Source organism: Gymnoscopelus microlampas (genome assembly GCF_963454915.1).
Source record: "Gymnoscopelus microlampas genome assembly, chromosome: 5".
Lineage (NCBI taxonomy): Eukaryota > Metazoa > Chordata > Actinopteri > Myctophiformes > Myctophidae > Gymnoscopelus > Gymnoscopelus microlampas.
Genome location: NC_139942.1, coordinates 34,204,738 through 34,223,867, shown reverse-complemented (window position 1 = coordinate 34,223,867; position 19,130 = coordinate 34,204,738). Strand labels below are relative to the sequence as shown.

The following is a 19,130-nucleotide window of genomic DNA, read 5'->3' as shown; positions in this document are numbered from 1 at the left end:
CTCTGCATAATGGGACAACCTGCTGAGAAAATTCTAACAAACTCATAGATGATGGTAATGGTGGTACCAAATCATGTGTTTGTGTTTATCTTTGGTACTGTTTTGAAACAACTTTAAAAAAAATGTGTTTCCTATGTTTCAATCTGAACTTGGCAGTCTCAGTCACTGTGAGCTCCAGATGCTCTATCTCAGCTGTCCTATTTGAGTTAGTGACACCATTTTCACTCAAGGCGAGAAAATTAAAAATGAAGGAGAAATGGCCTCATAGGCCTTTAGATGATTGAGGAGGCACATACACACATACTATATGTACAGTATATACATGTATATACTTACAGTATATACATGTGTATACATACACACACACACACACACACACACACACACACACACACACACACACACACACACACACACACACACACACACACACACACACACACACACACACACACACACACACAGGAATCCAGTCACAGGAATCCAGTCATGTTTTTAATTATACAAGTTTGAGAAATCATCTCCTACTAAACATGTCCCAAATATGAAAGTGACTTTAGAACACTGCATCATTCCTTCACTCCTTGACTCCATCTCTCCCTCACTCTCTCATTCCATCACTCCATTGCTCCATTACTCCCTCACCCCCCTACTCTGCCACTCCTCACTCCATTACTCTACTCCTTCACTCCATCACGCCATCACCTATCAGTCCCTCACTCCCTTTTTGTCTCCGCCAGGAGACATTGTTTTCACTTTCCGTCCCCCCCCCTCGGCCAAGCTAACATTGGTCAAGCCTCACGTGACACGTGACAATACGGTGAAATAGTGTGATCTGATTGGCTAGTGACGTATAGCGGCCTATAAATACATGTGTCACTTTGAAAGAGTCTTAGCCTCTTTCAAAGTGAGGTAAGACAGGAATAATCACGAAATGGCTGAGTAATGGCGGATACTGTAACAATTGGATAGGAAGGACACTTACACAGACAGGACGGATAGGACACTTACATAGACAGGACGGATAGGACACTTATACAGACAGGACGGATAGGACACTTATACAGACAGGACGGATAGGACACTTATACAGACAGGACGGATAGGACACTTATACAGACAGGACGGATAGGACAGTTATACAGACGGATAGGACACTTGTGTCATGTTACTACTGTATGACACAGTAACATGTTCTATTTTTTGTAAGAATTAGAACATAAGAATTAGAACATTCCCAACATTCCCAACACAAGTCTGCTGGCGGAGACTTGTGCTCCGAGGAGCACTTTTTCTAGTTTTAAAATGTATTTGCACTATAAAAAGGGTTAGAAATAAGTACAGGTGTAAGCCCCTATAGGGCTTATACAAAGTTCTCACCTAAAATAAAAATGAATAAGTGAGTTGAACAATAATACCCAAACATTAAACAAGACAACAAGTGTGTGTGTTTAGTGTTTAGTGTGTGTGTGTGTTTAGTGTGTGTGTGTGTGTGTGTGTGTGTGTGTGTGTGTGTGTGTGTGTGTGTGTGTGTGTGTGTGTGTGTGTGTGTGTGTGTGTGTGTGTGTGTGTGTGTGTGTGTGTGCATGCGTGTGTGTGTGTGTGTGTGCATAAATACTGTAGGTCTGCATTATGGTACAAGCACTCCATCACTACTGTACATCACTCCAGTCCAGTACTCTCTAACTACTCATCACTCTTTCACCCATCACTCCCTCACTCCATTATATCACTCTCTCACTCCTTCACTCCAATATATCACTCCAGCACTACATCACCCCCTCACTCCTTACACCATCACTACACCACTCCCTCACTTTGTCACTCTGTCACTCCTTCACACAATCACTCCCTCACTCCACCGCTCTCATATTCTCCTTATATAAAGCACTTTTAAAAGCCAAGGTTGCCATGGATACTGCTTTCCCTCCAACAGATTGCTTCCAATGCCAGGAAATACAAGCCATTCCATAATTCTCCCATCGCTTAAATCATCCATCCATCTAATTGTCTTTCTGTTTCCTTGTTTCCTCATGCTTCCATTGCGCGAAGAATTAATATAAATCATACACACTTTTTTTTACAGCAGGGGTCTTCAACGTTTTTCAGCCCAAGGACCCCTTAGCTGAGAGAGAGATGAAGCAGGGACCCCCCCCTCTACATATCTTTCCACTCAAACAGAGAGCGTCTCCTTTCAAACCCCAATGGTTCTAATCAGCCCCCCGCCCACAGGAGTGGCCCAATTCTCTCACAACTTGCTACAAAAATCCCTCATGAAAAACTATATAATCTCCTACCTTTCATTTTCAACCTTCACATGTGTCTCCTTCTCTAATAATCAAAAAGTGCTATATATTTCATCTCGCAATTTACTTCCGGATGGTTCGTTTTGCACTTTTTTTGCCACATCGGTCACGGGAAAGAAATAAGCGCTGCCGTGGTCTATGGAAACGAGCCCAAAAGTGCACCCAAATAAGCCCAAAATCGCTTATACAAACAGTCAGACCTGGCAACGCAGCCTACGCCAATCATGCGTGAGAGATCTACAAGCTATGGGGCAGAGACGCCACCGTATCTTAGCAACAACTACAGCGCTCACTCTCATTGGTCGTGTCACGCTAAGAGCAGTCTCCAGACAATGGCATCGCAGACAGCTTGCTGTTACTGCTGTAGCCATGACAGTCAGTCCCAGCGACGACGGACAGGGCGCTGTGATAGCTGCCATGTCGCTAACGCTAACGTGGTTGTCATGCCTGCAGCGGCTGTGCAATCACTTTGTCAACAATGCACGTTCGTGTGGTGAATGTCAATATTGCTGCTCAGTTAGTCCATTGTAGATGGTGTATGTTTGTGTGTGTCTTCTGGAGAACTATGTAGCTCCACAGCAACTACAGTAACTAACGTAATGGCAGGACCGCCCCGTGCAAGCATGTTAGGCTGCATTATGGTCATGTAGTAATTTCAGATAATTTCGCTCCGATTACAGCAGTGCTTATCAACCCTTTCACGCCCCCCCCCCCCCCAAATAAACGTACTTGATCTGGGGACCCCCCCCCCATTCTGTTTGACTCCGTTCCACAAGTACATATTGTGAAAATAGCCGATCTACAAGCTCAAAACGCCTCACGTTGAGAGGCTTTGTAAGCTTGTAGATCGGCTATTTTCTACATGATTGCCTCTTTCTTACATTCTTTGACAATGTGGCCCATGTTTTCATAGTATAGTTTGTTGACTACTTTTGTTGCAGAAATGCTCATTTCCTTTACTTTCCTTTTTTTATTGTCTCCGCCAGGCCGAAAGGCATGGCGCAAGACTATGTTTCACCCCCTGTCCGTCCGTCTGTGATAGCTAATCTCTCACATCGTTGACTTGATCGCAGCAAAATAACAGCCCGATGAGTCAGTGAGAGCTGGATAAACGAGGTAAAATGTGTCAAAAGGAGTCTGTACGGCTGTCGATAAATGAACACATGACGTCGGTGGGAGAGGAGATATTGTGTCTTTTGGACAAACAGCAGCGTCGTGCTGATGTTTGTTGTCTGAAGCAGCTTAATGTCAGAGTGTTTGTGTTGGAGCGCCTCAGTGCGGCTGCAGAGTTCATGTGCAACCTCTTCCAGAGAGAGACAGAGACACTAGAAACTCTGCTGGGGAAAAAAAACACTGCTGGGCATTGACTTTCATATGGACATTGATCTACACACTGCAGGTATATCTGCTACACACACAACATCAAACTACACACTGCAGGTATGATGCAGCGTTTGCATTACAGCCAGCATGCCAGCGTAGTTCCCATATGGTTTCAAGGTGGGCTAAACCATATGGACCCCATGTCAGCAATGTCAGCGGCATCCACTTCAGTCCCAACTGCGATGCCCATGCAGGCTATAAGTAGCTTCTACCTGGCCCTTAGGTGGGCCCCAACTACCCATGTTTATGTGGGACCAAGGCGGGTCCTACCTGGGTTTGCCCATGCAGGCTTTAACTGGGTTCTACCTGGGCCCTAGGTGTACCCTAACCAACCACAGTGCAGTGCCCATCGCTCCAATTGTTGTGACGTCAGGGCTCTCAATACTGCACATTGGTGGAGGAGGGGGGGCCGCAGGGCGACCGCACACATCGCTGAACCAATGGTAGCCCACGGATGTTTCCTCTGGGGATTTACAATCTGCCCCTCTATGCCACATATCATCCGCACTACAGGGTCTTCACTGACCGAGCCACGGCCCCACTGACCCTCATGACGCTACGCCACTTATATGAGTTGCCAAGTGGCCGCGGGCGCTACGTGGGCGTGGCCGCGGGCTAGACGCGAGCCCCCGCGTAGCGGGGGCGAGCTTCTAGTTGTATACAATTGTGTTGCACATTCAACTTTTTCAATGGATTTCATAGATAGCTTCATAGACTTCAGTGTTGTGTAAATTAATGTTTTTTGATTATGTTGGATTCATGTTTATGTGTTTCAGACATCATGATCTGCTATTTTTGGCTAATGTTCCCCTCAGAATAGGGGTGCAAGGTGGTTAATGTAAAAGTGGTTAATGTAAAAAAACATTTTTTTAAATCCTGCATTATCACACAGAGATTTGGTGCCCCCCCTGTAGTAACTCTGAGGACCTGTTGAAGACCCCTGCTTTACAGTATGAGAAGTGTGTGATGTGTGTCATGTGATTCTTTAGACACAAATGAAAACTACAAAAAACACAAGCATAAGCATTACGTTATTTCCATCTCTACTCATTCCACCATGTTAGTAATCATCATAATCAACACATTCAACAGGGGATCCGGGACCCCAAGGGGTCCTCAGAGTTACTACAGGGGGTCCGCCAAATCTTTATGTGATATGATTTTTCTTTTTACCATAACCACTCGAATCCTAGCATCCCTTTTCTGAGGAGAACTTTAGCCAAAAATAGCAGATCTACAAGGCCACAACGCCTCGTGCTGCGAGGCGTTGTGGGCTTGTAGATCGGCTATTTTTGGCAAAGAGGTATAGGTGTAGAGGGAAAAAAGAGCAGACCAAGTCAACAAAAAAAAGTGTAATTTACTTGAGCACCTGCCCCTCAAAATGTCTGTGCACGCCACTGATTATGTCCTCATGTTTTTCCACGGGAAGTGTGTGTTTTGCCCTTTGACAAAAGTGCTTTCCTTAACTTTGTGGCCCATACACCATTTGAATATATGATCCTGGCCACCATCACAGCAAACTGCGTTGTCCTGGCCCTGGAGCAGCACCTCCCCGGCGAGGATAAAACACCCATGGCCAAGAGATTGGTGAGCACCCAGTCTGTCTCATCTACATCCCTTGCAGCGGATTTATAGGCTACTTTGTCGTACGACAGTGTCACATTCCCAAAAGGTCGATCTACAAGCTCGCAACGCATTGCAATTCAACGTGTTGTAAGCTTGTAGATACACTATTTTCAGCATGCGACACTGTCATATGATGAAGTATAAAGCTTTACACATACAGTATGCTGTGTACACAGCAAAACCCTCAGTCCTAAATTAATACGAGAGCGTAAAGATTTACTTGAAAGTGTCCATTTTTACAACACTGAGGGCTTTGCTGTGTATTGGCCATAAATGCATGTATGTTGAATGACCAGTTCAGCAGATAAAACTCTATGAACTTTCGTTTCCTTCAAAACAATGAATGTGTTCTTGTGCATGTCATCCTGCAGGAGAAGACAGAGCCATATTTCATTGGAATCTTCTGCTTTGAAGCAGGGATAAAACTGTTGGCCCTGGGGTTTGTGTTCCATAAAGGCTCGTACCTGAGGAACGGCTGGAATGTGATGGACTTCATAGTAGTGCTCAGCGGGTGAGTGATACACATTGTAAAATCGAAGAGTTCATTTAAATCTGAGAGTGTACAAAGGGACCCTTCACTGTGAAGCCCGCCTCCTGTCTGGCCTATTTTTGTCAAAAAATTGGATGAGACCTACAATATTGGTGCATTACAGACAGTGTGTGGTTCTGCTTCTATCAATTACATGTTCTCTTTTTTGTACCCGGCGCCCACCTTATGCATCAACCGTATTAAAGGGAATTTTATTTGTTTTAATTCCGAGTACCGGTCCCAACAGAGCAAACCTTTATCCGTCTTGTACCTTAGACAGCCTAAAGATTGAAGGTTTCAGGTCATTCTCATTAGTGGTTGATTGTATTAAAACTGTAATTGTTTTTACACTCCAAATGAAAACAATGATAGTCACATGAGAGTAGTGGCATAAGATGAAGCCCTGTTACACAACCGTAGCTGCTATCGATTTATGTGTTTAAAATGTTTTTGTTTTGTTTTGTTTTCTTCTTTATTATGATGGGATAGTAGAGAGATAGGAAATTGAAGGCAGAGAGGGGTAAGGACATGATACACATGTCTCAGCTGTATGTGACGTACTATCTGTTTCCGCCTCATGGAAATGTATCGATTTTGCAAACAAATAAGCCTATCCACAAGTGTTGCTGATACATCGCCTGGAACAGACTGAAACGGAGAATATCCAATTCATGTGTGAATCGCCACTATCTCATTACCTTCTGCACCATATACTCTGCTTGCATTTCCATGCTTCAAAACCTCATTGATAATGTTTTCATCAATTTGTCAGCAATATCTGCAAATAGTAAAGCTAGATTTATACTTACTTGCAATCCGATCACGTTGTGAGTTTGTAGATCTGCTAAATAGGGCACATGACAAGATGTGCAACCAAATATAACTCAGTGTTAGTCCAGAGCTTTTGCATCATCTGGCTGATTTCAGTATAGAGCAGAGCTGTGCAGCACATTCAGCCATTGAAACCACACAGCCGATGGAGAAAATGTGTATTTCCATGGCATAGTCGGTCTTTGCAGCCAGCAGATAGGTGGGTGGATAAGTGGATTGGCAGTTGTGTCTAAAACCTGCTTCAGTTCGCCCCCGGGACCTCTGTGAATTAAATGTGAATGCAGCCCTGAGGATTTTATGCAAAAGGAGAGAGACAGGATGAGTAGCTGGGGAGAATGAGTAGAGAAAGAGACAGAAAGACAACGAGAGAAAATGGGGGAGGGAGAAAGGAGATGGAGGCAGATGACTGTAAACATAATGAGGCTGTTCTTTTGTTCCTCTTAGGGCCAGGTTGATATGTATATGCTTACAATGAATGTATTTGTCACGCAGAAGCTAATCATTATTAACTTGAGTGTACTGCATACAGTATGGCTAAGCGTACACTATTCAGGGAAGATTGCTGTTGGCATGTTGACATCTCATCTCAACCTGACTCCCACATCCCCCCCCCCGCCCCCCCTCTCTCTCCCTCTCTCTCTCTCTGTCTCTGTCTCTCTCTCTCTCTCTCTCTCTCTCTCTCTTTCTCTCTCTCTCTCTCTCTCTCTCTCTCTCACTCACTCTCTCACCCCTTTTCTCCTTGTTTTTTTTGCTGGAGGACTCTCTCTCCTTCTCTTTCTCTCTCTCTGTCTCTTCCTCTGACAGAATGCTCTTACATAAAAGGGACTTAAGCATCGTGTTGACAGAGCATTTAGCACAGGCCCAAGGTGAACAGCTGTTGCAGCGTTTTGTGACAGGTTTCGTTGTAACCCACTGGGTCACAATGTTTACTAATATTAATGAGGGCACAACTGACTGACAGAAAAATAGATGTAATCAACAATGGGACCTCAGTAAGAGCTGTTCTATTATCAATGCTACATGCATTAGCCACAGGTTTTATTTTAGTCTGCCACATTTGGCTTAACATGGCACCTGTCAAATTTTGGGGGGATTAAAAGTTTATGTAAATTCTTCATTAAAATCAGTGGCAGATGCTAGTCACAAGTTGATTGGCTAGCTTGTAAGGTAACAATGTTAACAAGGTTTTTGTGTAATCCAGAGTGCCACTGTGAAACCTTTATGTACCACATAGAGAAATAACAAGCTACATTTGAAAATGTCAAGGGATCCCTTGAAGCAGTTTATCGTCACTGGCAAATGTTAAACATTGTTAATTCAAATATTTAAGTTACACTGCGATTGCTAGAATGCAAATATACGGTGTGTGCTGAAGTCCAGAGACAGTCGACGTAGTGATGTAAAAGAAGCTCCACTGCTGCCGTCAGTCACTGGGTTAACAGAGTTCAGGGAGTTCATATCTCGACTGGCATTGCCTGGCAAGTTCATGAGTCAGTGAGTGCTGCCTTCAGCTTCCTATTGGAGGTTTAACTCAAACACCATTTGGTGGCGTGTGTGCGTGCGTGCGTGCATGTGAAATAGAGAGAGAGAGAGAGTGCATGTGTGTGCATCCATTTGGCCAAATGAGAGACATGCAATAGTCACAGCATTATAGTAAGTGTGATTTATACTTAGTTGTATGCCAGTGTCATGCAATCAGGAATAGCTGATCTATTAGTTCAACATGCCCTATACACCATATTGTGATTTGTGGCTTTGCCTTTGTTTACAAATGAACACATAGTAACTTACTATAAGGATTTGACACAGAGGTCACACTATTATTAGACTCTGTGACCTTTCTCTATTGTATGATAAGTAATCCACTCCAATTTGCATTTTATTTTTTGGTCAAAGTTACGATATAGTTGTATTAATGCCATTAAAAGCACAGACTGTTTTGGCAAGTCTAGCCAAAAATAATCCCCAGAGAAAGGATTGATTTATGAACAAAATTAAAATATGGTGGACTTCGTAATAGCAGAATTATAAGACAGAGAAGCAGAGAATTATATGGTGAGTTAATTGCTTAAAGTTTGAATTTAAAAAAATGCTACATCTGATTTTGGAACGGCGGTAGGATTCAGAAATAGGTCTGCAGTAATCAAGTATACCATGAGTCATAATGGGCTTGTCAGGGCTTACCATCCTTTAATGCTTGGTTGGAGCACAGGTCTGCACATTAATATCCATAGTGTACTTAACACCAGATGTAGACCCTGAAAAAAGGTTTGTCTGAGTATAACATCTTGCTGTCTTGAAATATATCATTGTGCCACTTAAGATTAACTTGCTCATACAACTACAGCCATAGACAGAGGAAAAAGTTGTGTCCTTTATGATGGTCACAGAAGCTTTGGTCCATCATTTTTCCACCTTGCCATCTGGAACCTATAACTGATGACCTTGTTTCTTACCACTTACAGTATCTGACACATTTTCTGGTGGTCTGCCTGGTCTGTCTATCTTTCTTTCTCTCTCTCTCTCTCTCTCTCTCTCTCTCTCTCTCTCTCTCTCTCTCTCTCTCTCTCTCTCTCTCTCTCTCTCTCTCTCTCTCTCTCTCTCTCTCTCGATCTCCTGGCACAGCAGAAGTAAGTCAGACTTAAAAGAAAATGTGCACGTGTGTCACAGGGGCCGGCTGGGAATCAAAACAAGGCCACTGGGCCAATGCTGGCGGCATTCATTCCATTTTGAAATTAATGATTCGCTGGAAGGTAATCTGTTGGGACACCAAGCTCAATTAAAAATGTTAATCTGAGTGAGAAGTGTGTAGCGAAAAACACACAAAGTTAGAATGAAATACCCCAAAACCAATCTGATTCACTGGGATTCCTAAAATGGTCACTATATCCTCCGGCAACCTCATAGTTTTGACGTCTTGGATTAGCGTAGACTTTGTCTCCCAAAATACAAGTGCAGGCAGAGACGGTAAAGAGAACTGCAGTTGCATACTGCAGTTCTGGGACAAGCAAAGGTTCATAGCACCATGAACCAACCATACTCACCTCAAAACTCACCTGCAAGTGTGACTGTGAACACACACGTTTGTGTGTTTACTGTATGTGTTGTTTAACACTCCCGTACTGTTCTATTGTCATTGTCCCTATTAGAGAGTGACACTAAAAATGCTGCTCTTTAGACAGGATGAATAATAGAGATGGGTGGGAGTTTTGAATGATTCATTAGCCATCTGGTAAAACACACACACACACACACACACACACACACACACACACACACACACACACACACACACACACACACACACACACACACACACACACACACACACACAAAACAAACAGTGAGTATGCAGCAAACAGCAGTGCATTGTGTGTGTGTGTGTGTGTGTGTGTGTGTGTGTGTGTGTGTGTGTGTGTGTGTGTGTGTGTGTGCGTGCGTGCGTGCGTGCGTGCGTGCGTGCGTGCGTGCGTGCGTGCGTGCGTGCGTGCGTGCGTGCGTGCGTGCGTGTGTGCGTGCGTGTATATGTGCCTGCATTTGTGTTTGGTGTTTGCAGGTAGGTGGTTTTACTGTATATGCATTTATTCAGCATGTATTACCTGCTATTTATGAGGACTGATAACACCTGCGCACTGTTGTCCAGCATTTTGGTCAGAGACCCTCTTCAGCGATATCGTTTACCTCTGAACAAAATGTTGTGGACGACAGTGAGTGGGTGTTCTTACTCTGCATACATTCTTTCACTTGGACTACATGCCTGGACAGGTGTGCAACAAATGTATCTGTAATGGCCTGTTATTTCTAATTGCACACAGTTTTCTAGTCCTCATACACAACAAATGTACTGTGACATTTGGCTCTGCTAGCAGCAGAGCTCTAAGGATGACAGCGCCAGTCAGTTGATCCGTCTAGTTACTGGTTGGAATTCCATGGAATTTGCTTGTGCACCTTCATGCTCCTCATAAAATGAACCCTACGGATTTTGTTGACCACATGGGCTTTCCTCTAGCGCTAGCTTTATATCTCAAATTCTGATGGTGGGATTGCCATAAGTCCTGCTGAGGAAATTTCATTCTCCATCTCTCCCCCAGAGGATGCACTCTAACTATTTTAGTCAGTGGCCTCATCATGACCTTCGCAGGCCAAAATGACAATTTCGTACACAAGATAGCCCATAATCGAACTAATAGGATTAACCCTACTCAACCCCACACACAGTTCCAACGTCATCATCAAGTATGCTGAGTGTGATGGGCCAGATTGTTGATGATGACGAGACCACCTACAGGGAAGAGGTCACCTACAGATCGCTGTCACTTTGGTGTGAGGAGAACAACCTCGCTCTCATCGTCAACAAGACCAAGGATCTGATTGTGTACTACAGGAGGCCGAGGAGAGAGAGAGAGAGCATACTCCATATCAGTGGAGTACAGTGGGTCAGTGATTTCAAGTTCCTTGGCATACATCTCGCTCAAGACTTCAAATGGGCCACACACACCATGCACGTGGTGAAAAAGACTCTGTCACCTGAAGAAATTCAGGCAATACTCACCACCTCATCTGTTCACGCCGCTGCTGCAACCACGGACAGGCAAGCGATACTGATGTATAAAAAGCAATTCCACCAGCCTTTTGAATTAGTTTACTGACTGCCATCAGACTGAACAAGCGCTGAGCCCCGCCTGTTGCCAGGTTGTCCTGACGGCACAGGCCACTACACTGGATCATTTGTTGTGTATCTAAATGACTGCAGGTGTGCTCCACTGCTGCTGCACTGGCACTGCCACCTACAGTATGTACTATACACTGACATGATTGATATCTGCTGCTAACTGATGTCTCAGGTCTGCACGAGAGGCTATACGCACAATGGACTGCTGCTATTTAACTGCAATTGTATTGCTATTGTTTTTTTTAAACCATGCACCTTAGTTATATATCTGTTACTATCTGTTACTATCTGCTGCTGTTTTAAATGCCTTATTCAATTGTCAACCATGCACCTCATGTACGTATGTACTGTACACTGCTGATATTAGGAATATCTGACTGCCATATCTGACCTGGTTTCTTTCTCTATTATTTTCTCCTTTCTTGAAACTGCAAATGATGGGATATTGTAAGACAAAGAATTTCACCCACGTTTTTTAACACCTATAAACTTGTGATGTGACAATAAAGCTGAAGTTGACATGACCAATTTTAGGTGTTCGCACTTAGCAGTGTTACACGCAAGTGTGGGGAAAATTGGAAATTGGCATAGCGACTAAATTTGAAGAAAAGGGGAAAAGATACAAAAAATCTACTTTCACTTCCGGAAATGTTCAATTAATCTGTCTGCTACTCACCAATCTGCCTGCCCCAAAATAGGGACATAAAAGACTTGTTCTACCGATGACGCAGATCCCCCAAATAATTATAGAAATTCAATTAATAGCTCATATTACTAGAACTCTTCCCCACGGTGGGGATAGTGTCAAGAGTTTTATAGGAGGGCAGTGGTGGTCTCATTTCTAATCTTGCCATGATTCATAATTGAACTGGATAAACAGTGGTTTATCGGTTCCAAGTTGGTTGTCACGTCAGAATAGGTAGGACACTGATTTAATTAATTCAGAAATAGTGTAATTTTAAAATGTGTAGCACATTAGGGGCCCTATTTTTGCCAAGGCTATACCCGCTGCCCACTACCCGTAATTTACTGCACACTACCCGTGCATTAGGGATAAGGGAGCTGGCACTGTCGCTAAATGGTATTGTGCGGCCGCTATTCCCGCTATTCATTATGCCGACTCCACTATTTGCTCCTAGAGGTGTGGCCATGGGCATTGTTGGCCCGTAGGGCGCCCGGACCTCTAGTTATTTACAAGCAACTTTACAGAAAAACAAGCCCAATGTGGCTTATAATAAGCAGACCAGGCAACACTGCAGAGAGGGAGAGAGGAGAGCATAAGATTGCATTGGGGATAATGGCTTGCGCAGTCTTCTCTTAAAGGCAATGGCATCTGGCACGTGATTGGTTTTATTATTGTAAAGCCCAAACTACACCTATGCATAATGTAACGGGTAGTGCAGGTGTTTTGCGGGTAAGGCAGGTGTCCCAAAATAGCAACTTTTGCACAGGAACGCCCCTTGCGCAGTCCTAAATCCCAAATTAGTGGGTTTAGCCAGTCTGGCCCTTTATAATGCCCTATGAGTCCATTAGTATACATTCAGGGCTGGGTCTATGTGCTTCTGGTAATATTATTGACAGCAAATATTCAAAAAAATCCACCACAAGCCGGCATGGTGATGACCCCTGCCTATGACTAATCTCAAATAAATGCCTCTTTTGCATATGCCCAACCAATGTAGTATTAATATCACATTTTGTTTTGCAAGCTGCCAAAGCATGTTGTATGTGTGTACGGTAGTCACAAACATGTTAATTCCACATTTTAATATTGTTTGAGCTGTTCATTACTGTGCTCAGAACATGATGCAATACTGTGATTTCTGGGTGTGTTTTTTCCATTGTGTTCTTGGTGTAGGTGTAGGTGTGTGGGAGAGATTGCATTCTGGGCATGTATGAATTCATTTTGTTGCAATAATGTAGTGTACAACAGTGAGACCCTTAAAGACAGGAAGAGATCCGCCTCTGTGTGCTGCTTGAATGCATGTAGTCATTGAATAATGAATATTACATTTCGAATGTAGGTACATAGACAGTAGACTACAATTGAGACTCCTGATGTCTTGCACTCCTTTCAATTGGACTGTGTTGTTTTCTGTGGAACTTTGAAAGCTGTCAGTACGGTATTGTCTATTATTTATACCATTGTCACGAAGACAAATTCCTGTGCATTTGTAGATGCATGTACTGTATATGACATGATTATTGAAGTAATTGTCATAACAGCTAATGCCGTATTCTTCTGTCATTGGTTACTGTACCGTTTGGCTATGACAGTAAAATATCTCTGTGGTAAAGTGTGTGTGTGTGTGTGTGTGTGTGTGTGTGTGTGTGTGTGTGTGTGTGTGTGTGTGTGTGTGTGTGTGTGTGTGTGTGTGTGTGTGTGTGTGTGTGTGTGTGTGTGTGTGTGTGTGCAAGTAGTTGCTAGACAACCTGAAGGTAGACATATTGTATCTGTGCTGTAATTCTCTGGGAGCTCTTCAAAGTTTTGCAGCTCAAAGTGCAAACAAATTCTAAGGAGTTGCTGGTTTGCTTGTATATGCTGAAAGTGTTTGATGGCCATTGCTGCAGACTCCCACTCCTCTCCCTCTGTCTTACTTCTTGTACAAAAAACTGTATTGAAAGCAATACAGCATCTCTGTCACATCTGTGTGTGTCTCTTAACTCTGTGTTTCTCGATGTCCAACACTCAAACGCAAACGCAAACACGCAAACACGCACACGCACACGCACGCGCACGCGCGCGCGTGCGCACACACACACACACACACACACACACACACACACACACACACACACACACACACACACACACACACACACACACACACACACACACACAGTATACATCCAATCCTTGAATTACCTTCAAGGACTGGATCCCTCACTTGCTCGTTCGCTCACTCAGTTTCTCACTCACTCAGTTTCTGACTCACTCGCTCGCTCCCTCCCTCACTCACTCACTCACTCACTCACTCACTCACTCACTCACTCGTATGTGTGTTTGCTCGGTCACTCGCTCGCTCGCTCACTCACTCACTCGTATGTGTGTTTGTTCGGTCACTCGCTTGCTCGCTCACTCAGTCACTCTTTCTGTCAAACTTGCCTATCTCTCATTCTGCTTTCAATATTTTTTGTGTGTGTGCCCACACTTTGAGTACCTGCCATGTATTTACTCTCCCCCACTCACACTCAAACACATGTACACCCCCCTACACACACTTCCAAGCTCTATCAAAAGTTGGTGGGTGGGGTTGGAGTTTGGTTGATTTATGTGGTAATTTTCACATAAATCAATGGAAATATTAATTTAGCTCATAATAACTGAGCCAGTTATCAATTAAAACATGTTGGCAGATATATAAAGGTTAAGGGCTGCATTGATGATGAAGATCTAGGCACTACTAAATTGATTATATTTCTCAAATAATAAACAAACATAACCCTTTGTTATCACTTCCTCAGTTTGTCCTCATAAAAAGGGCCAAAACAATCCCCAATTAGTTTTTCTCAATCGGTTGGATGCAATCCCCAACACAGTCAAATAATTTGTCATAGCACTACTACCACCACTACCACAAAAGAATCGAAAAGTGATAATCACAATGCATCAAAAGACACTAACAATTGCTACAACAATGTCACCGAATGTATAGCATCTTCTGATCATTGCATAAACCCAGACACTCAAAATTCAAAGTATTTGCATCAAAACTGTACAGATTGTGTACATTGTGTTGTTGTCAATGTAAAAAGAAAAGAAAAGAAAAGAAAAATCCTGGACACACATTAAATATATTTTTCATCTATTCTATAGTATGGTTGTTTTCCTTTTTGGTTCCACTGCAGCACAACAAATCAGAAATCACCCCTCAGGGGATAAACAGTGCAGTCAAGTTCTACTGGACTCTCTATCTACGGTATAACCGTCCTCAGTGTGCACCTCTCCCTATTGCCCCTCCACCATGCTCTAGGACACCTCTTGCACGGAACGATTGACACCTGCTTCTTACTCCATTTTTACATAGAAAAGTGCACTGGAATGGTTTTGTGTTCACAATTTGTACCTATGGGATTGAATTAACAGCATTTGTTGTTACTCTTCATCTGTGTGAAGGGAAGTTACTCACTCCAATCACCTGTCAAGCTAGCCGAACACATATTTTGTATGCAATGATTTAGCCAATGAACAAATGTGTCTATGCGAATGGGAAATGTACAGTACATAGCCAATTGAGAAAAATGCAATCTGTTTTGACTGGAACATCAAAGTGGAATGAGAATTGCATCTACACTATGACAACTCTGTTTAGTGTTTTGCATTCTGTGTGAACACAATGGGAAGTGTATTGGCCCAATTCCCTCAATGGTATGGGGCTTCAAGAAATGCATCCAAGCGATTGAGAAAAACTGTAACAAAGGTTTAACACCTTCTGAAGGTGTGCTTATCACCTTGTAGTTTTACTGTCACTAAAATGACCATGTGACTTCTTTCCTTTTTTGAGCAGACTGAAAAGCTGTGCAGTAAAATCCTGAGTGTTAACCACTTAAATCCTAGTGTCCATATTCTGGACATGCTATAGTAATAAATTCGGCAAAAATAGGCAAACATTCAGCAAAAATAGCAGATCTACAAGCTCACAACGTGTAGTGTAGATCGGCTACTTTCGGTGAAGAAATTTGTGCAGGGAAAAAAGGAGGGGACCGAGTATAGATATAGGGTTTAAGTGGTTAAATTGAAACGCAGGATTTTACTGTGTTTTGATTCCACCCTTCTTGGTTGAATGTTGTTTTTCGATGTCTGTGTGTAGGTGGAGAGAGATCAGTAAGTGAGTGGGCAGATGTGAGTACAGAAGGCTGCTAGGTGCATGTGGATATTGTTCTTTATCTCCGTAAAACTTAGAATCTGTTACGCTAATTACATAAGTTTGCTCACTCTCTTGCTGCCTTGCTCACTCACTCACGTTCCGGACCAGCAATATGGACGGACGCTAGAGGAGACATGATCTTTCAGCTATTTTGTTTAGTGTACACACAAACAAATAATGATCTCCAAACCTGTGTGATTGTCAGTTTTACTGCGTTGCCGTTGTCTGCTATGATTCTTTTCTTGTCTCTGCTGTGTTTTTACATCATTGTAAAGAAGATGTTGCAGTTTTTCTCAATCGCTTCCCTTGGATGCTTTTCCTGAAACTCTTAAGAGCATTTTCATAACACTATACCATCCGTACAAAAAAAAACTATAACAATTAAAATCATAACCATATGCGTCAAAAGACACTAATAGGGCACTAATTAGACAGTCAATTCGAGTCAATTGCTCCAGCCCCTGAGGAGAACCGGGCAGACAGTTTTGGCCTCACCACCACAGAGGTTAAGATAGCATTGTGCCAGACCATACCTCATTTTAAGACCAACAACGCCCATCAGTGCACAGATGAGCAAGTACATTTCGTAACCTCTTGCACAGCCCTAACTGACTGACTGACATGTGGAGTAGAATTGCGTTCTCTGTCACTTTTCAATTGTGTGAATGGAAGTTACTTATACCAAGCAAGCAATCAATCAAGTTTATAATTGTCTCCGCCAGGCCAAAGGCATGGCGAGAGAGTATGTTTTACCCTCCGTCCGTCCGTCCGTCCGCGTGTGTGTGTGTGTGTGTGTGTGTGTGTGTGTGTGTGTGTGTGTGTGTGTGTGTGTGTGTGTCCGTCCTGTCTGTGTGTTACCAGCTAATCTCCGGCACCGTTGGCCCGTTCGCTCCGAAACTGTGCACACACACTCCCTGGATGCCAATTCAGAACCTCTGCCCCAATTTTTTTCACATGGGCCTGTTATAGCGCCACCAGGAGGCCGATTTGTGCAAAACACATTTTTTTACATTACTCCTACAGATTTTATCCAAACGTCATGCAAATCGGTACACAGTATCTCTATAGTCATGTGATCAACACGGATCTGTCCGATTTCCCATATTCCATCCTCATTGCCTATGGTTGGCTTCCAAAGTTTGCAGGATTGGTCCGTTTTGAACAAAAAGCTTCAAACTATGCACGCAGCTTGCGATTTCCGTGATATTTCCCACGCACATTCCCACTAGGCCGAGGAAGAAATGCCACCCTTTTCACATTGGCCTGTTATAGCACCACCAGCAGGTCTAATTTAGCAAAACACATTTTTGGAACAAAATGCCTCAAATCATGAATGCAGTGTCTGATTGCCGTGAAAGACCTAAGAATAAATGCCACCCTTTTCACATTGGCCTATTATAGCGCCACCAGGAGGCCAGAATAACGTACCTGACCTGGCGGAGACCTGTGCTCCGAGGAGCACTTTTTCTAGTTAGTATTATCTTTCTACCATCTTGCCGCTTTCTAAATTAGTACAAACAGAGACAGACAGATAAAACATACCTACTGTACAGTACTTTTGTCTCCTTTCTTCCTCATCTTTGCTCTTCCTAAATTGCCCTTTGATTGCTTTGAACTTTTCATTGGTACAGACCGGTAGTGCACTCACCCACCTTCCAAACCTGCTGTGCTAGATACTGTTGTTGTTGTTGTTTTTTTGTTTTCTTTGTAGTTTTTTTGCCTACCACCTACTGTATGCTATGCCTAGAAACACTGCATAATTCAGTGATCTTGCCTAGGGTGCCAGAAACGCCACTGACTGGCTGTATACAGTCATCAATGCAGCATGGTCCAAGTCTATTCCGTTTTTGGGATTTCAATAATTGGGTCTTATTAGTGCAGTTAGTGCTTTCATGGCACATTACATGAACAGAATAGCAAACATGAAAAAAAAGGTTTTCATATTTTTTTTCTTTAATCAGTGATTCGCCACAGACATGGACAAGAAATTCATCCAAGCAATTCAGAGAAATTGTAATGGGAGTATGAGACATAAATTAACAAGACAGGATCTAATAACAGCGTGGCTTCTATGAGGTTCAGCATTGAGCTATATTATATTATCTGGAGGAGGCATAGAAAATCCATGCCCATTCATTTCAATGAAGGTTGCTCACATACTCCCCTCCTTACGGGTTTAGGCCAATGGGTTTGATGACATCATTAGCCCAGAATCATGTGCACTAGTGTCCTTTATGCATTTACATCATGAACTACCTCCATGCGCAAGCCAGTAAGTTGAACCCATTGGTCGAGCCCGTTTTGTTTGTTCATGGTTTGGGCCCAAACTTGCTATACCACAGCTGGCCACTTTTGCTTCAAAAATCCCTGGGGGATCTTGGTTGCCACTGGACAGTCTATGATGTCTGTGTCAACCCATAGGAGCCACGCTGTAAGAAGAGATGTTGCAGTAGAAATGTTGGGATGGAAATGTGTGTGTGTGTGTGTGTGTGTGTGTGTGTGCGTGTGCGTGTGCGTGTGCGTGTGCGTGTGCGTGTGCGTGTGCGTGTGCGTGTGCGTGTGTGTGTGTGTGCACGTGGTTGTGTGTCTGTTGTCTGCTGTCCTTCAGGATTCTGGCCACTGCTGGTGCTCACATGAACATCCCGGTCGACCTGCGGACCCTGAGGGCAGTGCGAGTCCTCAGACCTCTTAAACTGGTCTCTGGAATCCCCAGTGAGTCTGCTGCTATTCTTTATCTCATGTAACATCGGCCTATTGCAGTGGTTCTCAGACTTTTTAATTACAAGGGCCCCCATAACTCAGAGAGTGTACACATACAAAGTTACAGACCTGTAAGGGTTCATTTGGAACCCCCCCAAGGAACCGTGAGGGTCCCTGGACCACACTTTGAGAACCACTGGTCTATTATATATTAC

At 43.4% G+C, this 19,130-nt stretch overlaps 1 protein-coding gene across 1 annotated transcript in view; it reads left to right on the top strand.

Annotated features, from left to right (window-relative positions):
• Positions 1-19,130, top strand: part of LOC311045052 (voltage-dependent R-type calcium channel subunit alpha-1E-like) — a gene marked incomplete at its 3' end in the record, with an annotated part of 59,245 nt that overhangs the window by 7,085 nt on the left and 33,030 nt on the right. The window contains 3 exon segments of the mRNA XM_084056864.1: positions 5,171-5,276; positions 5,687-5,826; positions 18,824-18,927. Coding sequence (XP_083912990.1) covers positions 5,171-5,276; positions 5,687-5,826; positions 18,824-18,927 — 350 coding nt within the window.